This window comes from Pocillopora verrucosa, chromosome 1, assembly GCF_036669915.1.
Source record: "Pocillopora verrucosa isolate sample1 chromosome 1, ASM3666991v2, whole genome shotgun sequence".
NCBI lineage: Eukaryota > Metazoa > Cnidaria > Anthozoa > Scleractinia > Pocilloporidae > Pocillopora > Pocillopora verrucosa.
This window is the reverse complement of record NC_089312.1, coordinates 29,631,970-29,644,237: the sequence shown is the minus strand read 5'-3', so window position 1 is coordinate 29,644,237 and position 12,268 is coordinate 29,631,970. Positions and strand designations below refer to the sequence as shown.

The following is a 12,268-nucleotide window of genomic DNA, read 5'->3' as shown; positions in this document are numbered from 1 at the left end:
GCTAGTATAGGATGTATTTGCAAACAGCAAGGAGGTTGGAGGAGATTTCATCAGTAACCAGTACTTTATTCTGGAATTAATTTCTCGTGGCATTGGAGGATGATCTCTGGTCAGGTCTGTTAATCACTCCCCAGTAACACCCCTTTGGGCGTCGGTGTCCCTAATACTTACATATGCTGATTACAGGACCTTAGTAGACTTGCAACAGAGTTCACAGTTATCAGGAATTTCGACTAAGTTTCGTTTTAAGATGTCTTTAAACCAAAACCAAAACGATTACAACGGCAAACCAGAGAGTGGGATGGAACAACTCCAAGTGAAAAAAGGCAAACTTGTGAGAGATGCGGATAAAACGTAAATGAACAAATCTCAATTGGGTTGATTTTTTTTACTGAAGGGTACAACTCACGCATCCCAGAGTACTACTTTTTAAGCATCACTTGTGTCACTTTAAATAAATTTTCACCCTAATTTCTTGAACACAAATCTTTGTCGTTCTTTTTTTTAGAATATAAGCTATTGCTATAGTTAGCTCAAATACCAAACGAATCAGTTCATTATGGATTCGAATTCGAACGTTAATGAAGTTCGTGGTCAGATATCGATTCAAATGTACACTTAAGAAAGCGAACATCTTAAGTTTTTTTTGTTGTCGTTCGTTTAGTACAATATAAATAAAATCAGTTGGGTTTTTATGTCGGACCACCATGAAAGGAGTTAAACAGCGACAAAGAATTTCTAAACATATTGTTTGTTTTCCAGCGCCCCAGAAGAATTACGTAACGCTCTTTGTTAACTTGACTTAGTAAAGTAATGTGTTGTGACATTTCACAAAGACTCGAACGACGATTGTGATCTCAGGTGACACTGATCTTGCATTTCAGGTTTTGGGGAAGTTATGAATAATGATAACAATATTTCCGACGCTAAAAGTTTTTCCTTTGAATTAATGTCTGAGCCGTTTAACTGTGAACTCTGTTTAAAGAGCCTTTATGAACTCATGCTAGTGACTTGTAAATTTTGGTCCTCGTTTATGTTCATCAACTTATAATCACGCTTTGAACTGCTTCAATTAATTTTCCTGCGAAGACTTTGACATTGCGTATTTCAGATTTTTTGGGGGTAATTAGTCGTGTAGCAGAACAAAAATCAGACAGATGTTTCATTAAATATTAATAAGAATTTTGTGGATTCCGGTGTTACTTAAAGTAATGGACAGTCCATGTCTTTGTTCCAAGTTTTTTGCGAAAAATGTAAATATTAACACACAAAGGCAATTCGTGTCAGTTGGGCGATCAAGCGTGACTCCAGAACACTCACCGTTAACAATTAAAAATTTTAATATGTATTTAAAAATTTGACCGAGATGAACAGTTGACGCTCAGCATTAAACGTTCGTGGTCTGAGCCGCGAGTAAAGTTGCATAAAAGGGGGCAAAAGATTATAGAAAGAAATTGGAAGAAGTTCATGTCATCAAATTATTCAAGGAGAAAGTCGACCTTCTCAAGTAAGTGCATGAACTAATGTCTTCCTTACCAACTTTGTTTTGATTTGTTAGGATGGTTTTTACAATTATGCTCTTACGCAGTTTCGCGTGCAGAATTTTATTCTCTTTCGTTTAGAAACATGCTACTTTATTATGAAATACTCTTTCCTATTCTCGATTTTATTAAACTTTCAAAGTTTTGCCTGAGTTAATGAGTTTCATTCTGAAATATTTCTGCACACAATTTCGCTGGGAGTTCATACCTTGAACAAACATTGTTAACTCAAGTCGCTCGTGTACATGGAAGTGAACCAGTTTCTAACCGCTTAGGAAAAGATTTGAAATTTAGTGTTTCCGTTAAGCATTTGAACGCTTCAGTTAACGGCCACATGCATGGTAGAACAATCATTTACTAGGCTAGACATCCAGAGTTAATGGTCCGAAGAATCCATAACCTTAGAACAATAGCGTGCATGGGTCGCCGAGCAGTCTCTGAAAGACGAGCTAAATCGTTCTATTATACGGTATGATTTGAGGATGTTGCTCACTTTCTCGGCTATTTTCAACCACACTGAGGTGATTATTCCACAGGAGTCTATTTTTTGTCGAGCAAAACTGGATCAGTTATTTGTATAATTGTTAATTTTGAACCTTCTATCATCGTCAAATACATGCTTCGGATAACAACCATTCACGCGCAAAACGGGGAATAGTTTTCATTGGCATTTCTCTCTGATCTTTTAAATTCACTGAGTCCCTGTTTGGCGAAAATTACCGAACTAAACTATCAGAAGTAATATTCTCTTCATGGCATGTAGTCGATATTAAATATCTGGTAACATTTTCGAGCTCAAGTTAATGATAACGTTTTTAATAAGGTGCCAATATTTGCAACCAAAAACGACATAATATTTCCTTTGCATTCAATTATGTCTTCGATGCAAGTTAAATCAGATCAGCTAAACCTCGATTATACACGCAACTAGAAAGCTTTGGTTACAAATTTATCGACATCAGAAAAAATCGCCGTTATGTTTTGTTCGCCAGAACTCGAAAGGAAACTCGAAACAAACAACCACATATCATTACTTTATATTAGCTTTTTTTATTCATTTAACAAACACAAAAAATCTGTGTAAAATTATAGACCAGTTCTGCATGCACGGACGTAAAATGGAACTGCACGGGTTGGAATTATTTCTAAGGATTAACATTGTTGCCGATCACAATCTTTTATTGGGAAACTTTCATCACATCACTGTGGTTTTCAGGAAAGGTCCTAACTTAGGTTCAAAGTAGTAAATTAGACTATGTTCAGTAAAATAAAAGATACCTAGAAATAAAAAATATTTATAAAAACTATATCAAGAATTGATAAAAAGCTGCAATTGAAACGCAAGAAGAATTGTTCTTGGTGCCTTTCCGCAATAGTCTTGATGTAATTGTCTCCTGTCGCGAAGTCATTGGTCAAGAATCATCTTTAATGTTCAGTCTTTAGAAAAAGAGAATTTTAAAAAAGTTTTACAACATTGCCTAAATCTCAATCTCAGATTTCTCCCGCTTAGTTGTGCTCTTTTGTTATGTTTGACGGGGAGTATTTTGCAAGAGTTTCTCAAATCTACGATCAGCAGAGTGCAAAGCCAAGGTCTCCGTAAAATATCTTGGGTTCTTAGTCATCATTATCAAACTCAAAAATAGATGGTGCAGTAACACTGTAATTTTTTCTAGTAAAGATACAAACAAGCTGATAACCCAACAGTCTCTCGCAACCGTTTCACAAAGATTAAAATTGTTTGAAATGAGATTTCTCAAACTAGTCTTACACTTAACCGAAGGATTAAAAGATTTTCTATTAACGACAACCCTAGCTCTTAGAAAACAACTCTTTGTTGTGATCATTGCGCGACAGTCATTGTTTTTTTCCAAAGCCGAGCGGAAGCGACATTCCCCTATGTATCTATTTGATCGCGTAGGAACTGGATTTCAAGAGCAAGTTTTTCTTTCTCCATCATCAATTTATCCTTTTCCAAAGCCAGCTTTTCCTTCTCTAGTAAGAGTTTTTCCTTCTTGAGTTTTTCTATTTCATCTCTCACGTGCGAGCCGGGTGACTCATTCCCATATTCGGAATTTCTTTTCCTTTTGATCACGTGCGTCAGCGGAGAGGAAAGCATACGTTTCTGTTGCGGGATAAGAATGCGATGTCTACCTCCTCCGCTTATAGAAGCGTTCGCTGCGATCACAGTATGTTGACTTGGAAACTTCCCGACTTCCTGAAAAGAGGAGACAATGTTCATGGGAACGGGAGCACAACCATGAATTCCGCTACTGTTTGGAAAAACCTGACATGGGGTCTTCTCCTGATCTTTCGAACTCGGAGTAAGTGAGTTGAAAGCCGAGAAACAGGCTGTTTCTCCGTTGGTATTTTCCTGGTGGGTGTTTTCTACGGTCTGCTCATTGTTTGAGGTTGGGGAAACTATTTCTCCGGTTTTTGCCACGACATGCACGATTCGTTGCTCTTCATTTTGCTCGGCAACCTCCCCCTCCTCCTGTTCTCCGTCCTCCAATAAAGCTTGCTCTAACTGATCGGTTGTGGCCAAACTGCGATCGATACTCATCCCTGCTCCCTCCCCGATTCTACAATTAGAGGCCGTTATGCGTAATATCTCTATAATCTTTTCACTCACTGGTGACAATTTCCTTGGCGTTACCTGTTCGCCACTTTCTGAATCTGCGGTAGATTCCAGGAGTTCTTTCTTTGCTGCGCGAACCATGTTTTTCCATTTTCTCTTTAAATCGTTAGCAGTACGTAGGACGATCGGATTCTTGCTGTTATAATCTCTGCAAATGCGCTTCCACACCTCGACCTTTTGTTTGTTGGTAGTCGCATCGTTCAACTTCGAGGTGAGTATTTCCGAGTTTCGCTCAAACTGAGAGATTAAGAACAAGCTTTCTCCTTCCGTGAAGTTAGGCTTTCGTTTGTTAGCGACGAGGACTACATCTAGACTATCAGCGCTGCGTACGTCGCCGGCGTAAGTCATCGCTGCGAAGGAACAACACTGCCTCGACTGAACCAAATTCACACAGATTTAAGTCACTGATTTGAATGAAATTAAAATTACAGCTTGTGCTTGGCTCTGAATGAAGATCGTGCTAAAATCAACGTGTGACATACATCACTCACTTACGGTGCCTATATCGAGGTGACCTTTGCTGATATTGGCGCTAAGTCAAAGACCTAAGTTAGCCCCGTTGTTCGAAGAGACACGCTTTAATTTAATACGGGTCTTAAAATAGAAATGGCAGACGAACAATGTGGCTTTACCGCACGCATTATGTTAATCCACCACGTCACTGGCTGATTACGTAAAGTTGATACTGACAATAGAATCTCCATATCAAGTTAACACAAGATGGCTTGAAAGCCAAAATAATCCTTAGATTTTTTTACCTTCGAATATCTCATTTCGCTGTATTTTCGTGAACGTTTCATTCAGTTGTTTTTGTTATGTATGACATACGCTGCGGTTAGGTAACAATTTAGTGCCAGAGGTTGTTTTCGCAATTTAATGAAAAAAAAATGGTATTTTGACCTGCGGATGAAACAAAAAAATGATCCACGCAGGTGGGCTTTGACTAAAACAATTTGAAGAAAAGGAGACTGAAAAATATTAAGGTATTTTCGGGATATGAACTCGTGCCTCCCAGAAACCAGTTGGCATTACCGCAATCTGAGGTACGAAGTCACATGTTGAGAGCGAGGCGAATTTAAGTGAGTCATCCTTCCCCGGAAGCATTTTGATCTCAGTACTGCAAAGTTCCAGTCTCGTCGAAGTGTGAACATCTTTACTGCAATTTATTTGATTGCAGCTTACCAGCAAGGATTATTTCCGATCTTGTGGCAATTATTTGCAGTCTTTGAGACAACCTGTTTTGTCGTTGGCCGGTCAGCTTTACTTTGTCTGTGAAAAACCCTGTTCTCTTACTCTGTCCTTTTGGTAACCTGTTTTACTGTCTGTTTGGCTAGCCTGACTCGCTGTCATTTAGGAACTGCTTTGGACAGCGTCTGGCCGTCATTATTGAAGCGACACCTACCAGTCGGATGTCTAAATGTTTCAGTAGCCGCTCACGGCTATACAATTTGGAAAAATGCTAGCCGGATCAACAACACTTCCTGTTGCACTAATTTGCACTTGAACTGTATTATATTTTGAATTAAGACTATGAATTCAAGTTAGGAAACAACAACGCATTTTTAATGTTCAAAGCCTAACAAGGGGTCAGTTAGCGATAAGCCGTATGACCTCAGTCAAACATCTTGTAGCGAACTCTTTTATCAACGAAAAACCATTAGGTTACTACTCAAAACTAGACAGCGACGCGAGAAGCACTGAAAAAAAAAAAAAAGGAAAAAAAAACAGACCAGACTGGCAGCAGTACAGTGGACAAAAATAGGTTCACGCGATCACCAGACCCAGAGTATTTCTAGAAACAATGCAGGAGGAGTAGCAGAGAAACTAGACAGGATCCTAAATTACGAACAACTTGCTTCAAGTCAGTAGCTCCCCATCACTTAAGTTCAAGGCCGAAAAAAGTACAAACAACTGGGCGACAGCGACATTTCAACACCCACTGAAGTAGGACGAATCTTACTCTGTTTTTTGGGCGACATCGGCAAATAAAAAGGTGTGACACGGCGGCGTGGCCACCCGACATAACAGGCCTCAATCAGCACTCATTTCACCGCGGGCGGTTCCTGGATTTTTTTCCCCATACATGAATTTCTGTGAATCGAACGGTGGGTGAACTGTTTTCGAAATTTTCATGATTGCCACTCTACAAACACTACTGTAAAGTCGAGCTGAAAATTGAAGAAGTGATAAATATCAGAAATTAAATTTGTTATTTTCGTAATTTTCGTGAGTTAAAAAAACCTGATCTCTAATATTCCTGATCTTGCGACGAAATATTCATATTGTTACAGTATTGTTTAAATCGATGTTTTTATCTTCAGTATCATTTACTTTACCAAATGACCTTACGAATTTAAGAGAATGGCAGACGGACGGCGGCAATATCATTAAACACCAAAACTATTTTAAAATCTGCCGTCAGTCTCGGCATCTCCCATGAAGCTTCGATTACTTATGGGTATCGTCGTTCCTCTCGTCACGAAACCAAAAAAAACTGGAATTCTGACAAAAAGAGAAAAAAAGTAAGACATCAGAGCTGATTCACATTTCTTCCTGACTGGTCTTAAAGTCATTTCACAAAACGCAAGTATGACGCCCTATTTTCCGTAGTTACAATTAAATCTTTATTTTTATAGGAAAAAGTCTCGACATCACTCTTTTCTGTCGTTAGTCTAAACAGACAAACACACCTGCAAGTCAACAGTAAATTTTTTTATATTTCCTTTCTTCTTCAATTGGAGGAGGAAGGAGGCGGGGAAAGGGAAGAGGGGCCGTTGTGCCGCTTAAATTTTCTTGGCGCTCTGATCTCATCCTCTATTAATTGCATATTTCATGTCGTTTAGAGGGCTCACTTCTCCATTTTTCAAATTTACGGGCCAGTATGAAATTTTCCGAATTTCTAATTAACTCAAACTCTATAAGTGTGATCGACAGCACAACAGTCCAAAACTGGATCCAATTTAACCTCCACTCTGCTGACAAAGCATCAGTTATGTTGCTAATTGAATCTGGCTAACTAAATGATCCCTAACCATCCTACGAAAGACCCACGTAGGACCCACATGGGTATTCCTTTCGAAAATAAGGTGCCACAGAGGGAGAGGGCGCTTATTTAATGTTTCAGGCGCAAACCCGAGTTTCTGATCTTTCGTATCACCGTACTTTTTTGTTGTATCTTTGGATACAACATCTTTGTATCTTGTATCTTGTATCTTGTATCTTGTATTCCTCTTCCTTTATTAAAAAACTCGTATATTCGCTCACATTTTCTCAACCCAAACTACGGCAACAGTTGTAGCTTCTACGCTCAAGATGCCCTACAGTAAGCGGAAATAACTCAGAATGGAATATTTAGTAGTTAGGGGAATTCACTTTCATGCCAAGTATTAAAGGATCTCATTTCAATTGAACTGACATTCCTGTCAGGTAATCCGTTGTACCATAAGTAAAATTTGCATGATTTATGATTACACTCCGTTGGCGACGGACGGAAATACGTGTTTCATCGAGTCAATTCACTGCTATCGCCGGGAGCCATAATCGGGAAATTATGGTAAACACTCATCTGATTGTTGAACTTAGAATAGTAGGTGTTGTTGAGTAGCAGCCCCTGAAGCAACTTGGAATTTGAATTGCAATTCAGTTCCAACAAACAGGCAAGCGGTTCGACTTTCGCCCTTATGAGAAAGCAGCAGATTAAAATAACTATTACCACTTCAATTTTTCACGCTACAGTTTTACACAAAACTTGTTTCCGCGCATTTTTAGAGGAAATTTGTTCTTTGCGATCTTTGTGGATTTTGCTGTTAAATTCAAGCTGAATTTATTATAAAGATAACTGCTCCATTTCAAAAATTCCGGCTTCAAGAAGACTCTCTGGTTTTCGCCCGTTAAGTCATATCTTTGGCCAAGTTTTCCTCAGTCTTTCAGATCTTGAGAGTGTTCACAGATTGTATTTAAATAGATCTATACAAGTTGAAACAAAAGGAGAAAGTAGCTAAAATAGTGTATTTTCCTTGCTTATGACTTAGGTATTGTGGTTCACAGGTCAGGTTTCGGCACGAATATTACGTCGAAGAAAAAAAAAACTTGTTCAGTGGATAGGAACAAACAACAAGACACACCAAAACAACAGTTGGAATTTCCTTTGTTAAAATTCACCCACTATCGGCCTTTTTTCAGTAAGTCAGTTTCCAAGGTTGTGGTAAATGATGAATGAGTCGTCAATTCTCTACGTATTGCTTTCACCCTGAGATTGTTTCTCTCTCTAAGATCTCATGAGAAGAACCAGTTTCTTTGATTATGATTAAATGTTCCTTTTCCTGTTTTATCTCGTTTTTCAGCAATACAGGCTTTCGCAGAACATAAAGGATGACTTCTTTAAACGTCACGCTCTCCTTGCGTTACGCCCCATTTCTACGACATCCGTGTGAATGATAAGAAAATGCCCAGAATTTCAGATGTGCACCGTGACAGTTACACTGACTCGATCTTGAGTCTGAGTGAAGGACTGATTATCTTATTTGTGGCATCGAGTGTTCTTGTCCTTGGTGCCCTTTGTAAATATCTCGGGAAATTATGCCGTAAGCTTTGGAAAAAACCGCGATGGAAGAGGAAATCAAAAAAGAGACATTCAAAACGCGCAGAACAAAGGAAAGGAAGCGCGCCTGTCAAACGCTCCGGATCCTTTAGATCAGGAGAGGGCGTAGTTATGTCACCGCAGTTTACTATTCCATCGTCCCGCAGCTGTATGATACAGCAGCCATACCCAGATCTCTCACAAGGCAGGACTGGAAAGACTACTGCGGATAAACGCCTCTCGTAAGTAATAAATTCGGCTTTTTACTGCTAAGTCACTGGTTTACTAAAAGATAAATCATAAATTTACTAAGTAGCAGACTAGCTGTCTGATCGACTAGTTAACTAGCTGACCGTCTGAATAAGTGATTGACAGGTAGCTCGATTGCCTAACTGATTGACTGACTGACTAACCTGACTGACGAGTGGTGCGATTAACTGGCTGACTACTTGAATAATTTACTAGCTAACTGGTTGAATAACGTACTAAATGATTAATTGACTGACAAGAATGACCAGCTGGCTGACTGGCTCACTAAATGAGTTACCGGCTGACTGACTGGTTGGTCACTCGACTAACCGATTGGATGACCAACGGGCTCACTGATTGGGTTGCAAGCTGACAGATCAATTAATTGACTGTCAACTGATCAACTTATTGCCTCAGTGACTGACTGAATGTTCAACTGACTGATTGACTCGTTCACCTGAATCAACCTCTCGTCCACGTTATTCCAATAAAGTGTGGTCAAAATAACACCTATTCTGTTCTTGTGTATAGGTTGGTATCTTTTTATCTCAAAGAAAAAGAAATTGGCAAACTGAATCCTCAATTGTACCAGAACTATGAGAGAACGGTGCGGATAGGCATGGACAAAGAACTTGGGCAACTAAATCTAATCCTCAAATACAAAGGGAAAACCAGAAACCTCTCTGTTACGCTTGTCAGTGGTAAAGACTTTCCACCGCGTGACTTCTCTGGTACTATCGACACTTGCGTGACAGTTTGTGTACTCCCACACCGTGAACGACGGAAGCGAACTGCAATTCATAGGCGATCTATGAACCCTCAGTACAACGAAAATTTTGTTTTCAATATTCAACTTGGTGAAGACACTCATGCACATAGCCTTCTTCTTATCACGTACTTTTACGATAGTTTTTCGCACGCCCATGTTTTAGGGCAGTGTTACGTGCCTCTCATATATTGTGACTTTTCAAGTGAAACCATTGTTTGGTGCTATCTAGACCATCCTTATGGTTCGGTGAGTGTTGTTACTCTGACGTACCAGTTTTTTTTTCTTTTTTTTTTAATACCAGCTTAAATACTTTGTTTTATTTTGGGGTGGAAGTTTGTAACTCCAAGTTCACTTTTTACGCTTCCGTATTTGTCTGGCCTGTTTTGGAAAAACAGAGTTACATGCAGGTCGAGAACAATAATGATGTTTTTTCATTTTCTCCTTTGTTTGTCTCTATCTTCGAGTTCGTGCAAACATGGCCAAAGATCCTGTATCTCCTTGAACGACTTATTATCTGTTTGCATTCAGCCTAGATTACTGCTAAAAGTCAATTTTAATCACTAGTGTTAGCTCTAAGCAAGATTTGTACAGATCCATATTCAACGGAATGGGAGCGTGAGCACCTTTTCCGAACAGCGATAGGTTACTTGCCCTCTTCATGACAACAACAGGACAGAATAGTGGTTTTACCTTCATGTGTTTCCATGTTTCTTTTTTTTAGTACACCACCTTAGTGGGGGCATTACAGAGTCTTGTGACTTCAGAGTGTGGTGATCTGCTGCTGTCTTTGTGTTACGTCTCCAAGACCCAGACTCTCACGGTTGCCATAATGAAGGGTATGAACCTAGCAGAAGGACGGCTGTCTTCTGTTGGTAAGTTTTCACCCTTTTATCATTCGGAATGAAATGCAACTCTGATGGTAATGTAAAAAAATAGCACAAAAGAACGAAAATCGTATGGGACCAATCCTCTAAACCTCCCCCCCCCCTCCCCTCAGGTGTTCTGGATAATTATAAACGAAACGTTACTAAAATTCTTGTTAAACGATTTCAAAGTTATATACCTAGATGAAGTAAAGTGGGAGAACTATTTCTCATCCTTTTTTTAAGTTATTTTTTCGGTATTACTGCACTCTGAAGATTATTTAGTAAAAAAGATTGTTAGGGTGCAAGCTTGCATATACAAATGGTCTTCGGAGGTTTTTATTGTTTCAACGTCATTTAACACTGCTCTCTCTTTAAATTTTTTTCAGAGAAGTTATACACAAAAGCAACTCTCCTTCACGATAATCAAAAAATTGGTAAGAGGAAAACGAGTTTGCAGGAAATCGGTGATATTTACACGGTTTTTAACGAAGCTCTGTTGTTCCGTATCCCTGGAGAGAAGCTTATCAGTTGCACATTGAAAATCTCTGTCAATCATTACAACGTCATGGGTAAAAGTTCCAGCCTTGGCGAAGTCACCTTCAGCGCAGAGTCGACTGGACTCGAAGATGCGCATTGGTCAAGCGTGACCACAAAACGCGACAAACCGGTTGCGATGTGGCACACCCTTCGAGGATTTAAATTTATGGAGACTTCCAGAGAGGAAAGAGAGCCTCTCTCGCCGAATTAAACAACAGAGAAAAGATATTTAAGTTAGCTCGATTTTTGATCTCACTTCCAGTGGGAAAATTGTTTAATAAAAGCAGTTTAGAGTCTGCATATGGCTGAAAACTTTCAAGTAATGGGAATGATATTGTACCATTAAATCAAGAAACAACTACTTGTTCAGAGACTGATATAGATCTCATTGTGTAAAAGCTTCGTAGGACAGAAAGAGAAGATTTCGCCAGATTATAGAGTCCTTATTATATAGGCGGAAATAATTATTTCGAACGAGGAATCTACTTCAGGTGTTAAAGCAATTTTAACCTAGTATCATCGTTAAAAAATATGTTATGAAAAAGTTAGAAGAAAATACGAAGGGGCCGTGGATTAGAAGCTGTTTATGAAATGCAAAATTATGTTTTCAAAGGATCATGCTAGACTTTCATAGGAATCCCTTCTGTTACACAACTTCAACTCGTGGATGTTTTCAAAGGGCGATTCACCTAAATACATCAACCTAGCTCAGCACTGAAAAAGCTGATTTTGATATAATGCACTCTGACGCATTGCTTTGAGTCAAGTTGAGATAAAAAAAAATAGACTCGTTCTGTCAAAGGGAGGACTACAGTTTTGATGAGGAGGTAATAGCCTAGTCTGAAAACAGAATTGAGCTTTCGCATGTGATGTACGCTGCATGTGGAATTAACAAAAAATCAGCTTCATGGAGTGTAAAATATTTACTTCAGCCTTCCCATTTTATACGGTCACGCCAGTTTGAATAGTTTTTCGAATAAACTTCTGTTTTTTCAAATGTTCCTTTGCTTTATTATGCGATCCACATGCCTAGCATTAGTCGTTTTATCGACACATTACACCCTACTACCTGCATGCACATCTCCATACTGT

The 12,268-nt window shown here is 39.0% G+C and overlaps 2 protein-coding genes across 2 annotated transcripts; one reads left to right on the top strand and one right to left on the bottom strand.

The window, feature by feature from the left end:
- The first annotated feature begins 1,357 nt into the window (after positions 1 to 1,357).
- Positions 1,358 to 12,158, top strand: LOC131786149 (synaptotagmin-A). The gene is made up of 5 exons (XM_059103156.2): positions 1,358 to 1,507; positions 8,520 to 8,997; positions 9,536 to 10,019; positions 10,495 to 10,645; positions 11,026 to 12,158. The coding sequence occupies exons 2-5, from the start codon at positions 8,621 to 8,623 to the stop codon at positions 11,385 to 11,387; spliced, it is 1,374 nt and encodes a 457-aa protein (XP_058959139.1). The 5' UTR covers positions 1,358 to 1,507; positions 8,520 to 8,620; the 3' UTR covers positions 11,388 to 12,158.
- LOC131786150 (myb/SANT-like DNA-binding domain-containing protein 4) lies at positions 2,592 to 4,769 on the bottom strand. Its single transcript, XM_059103158.2, has one exon. It carries the CDS (start codon positions 4,522 to 4,524, stop codon positions 3,436 to 3,438), a length of 1,089 nt encoding a protein of 362 aa, XP_058959141.1. The 5' UTR covers positions 4,525 to 4,769; the 3' UTR covers positions 2,592 to 3,435.
- Positions 12,159 to 12,268: the final 110 nt, after the last annotated feature.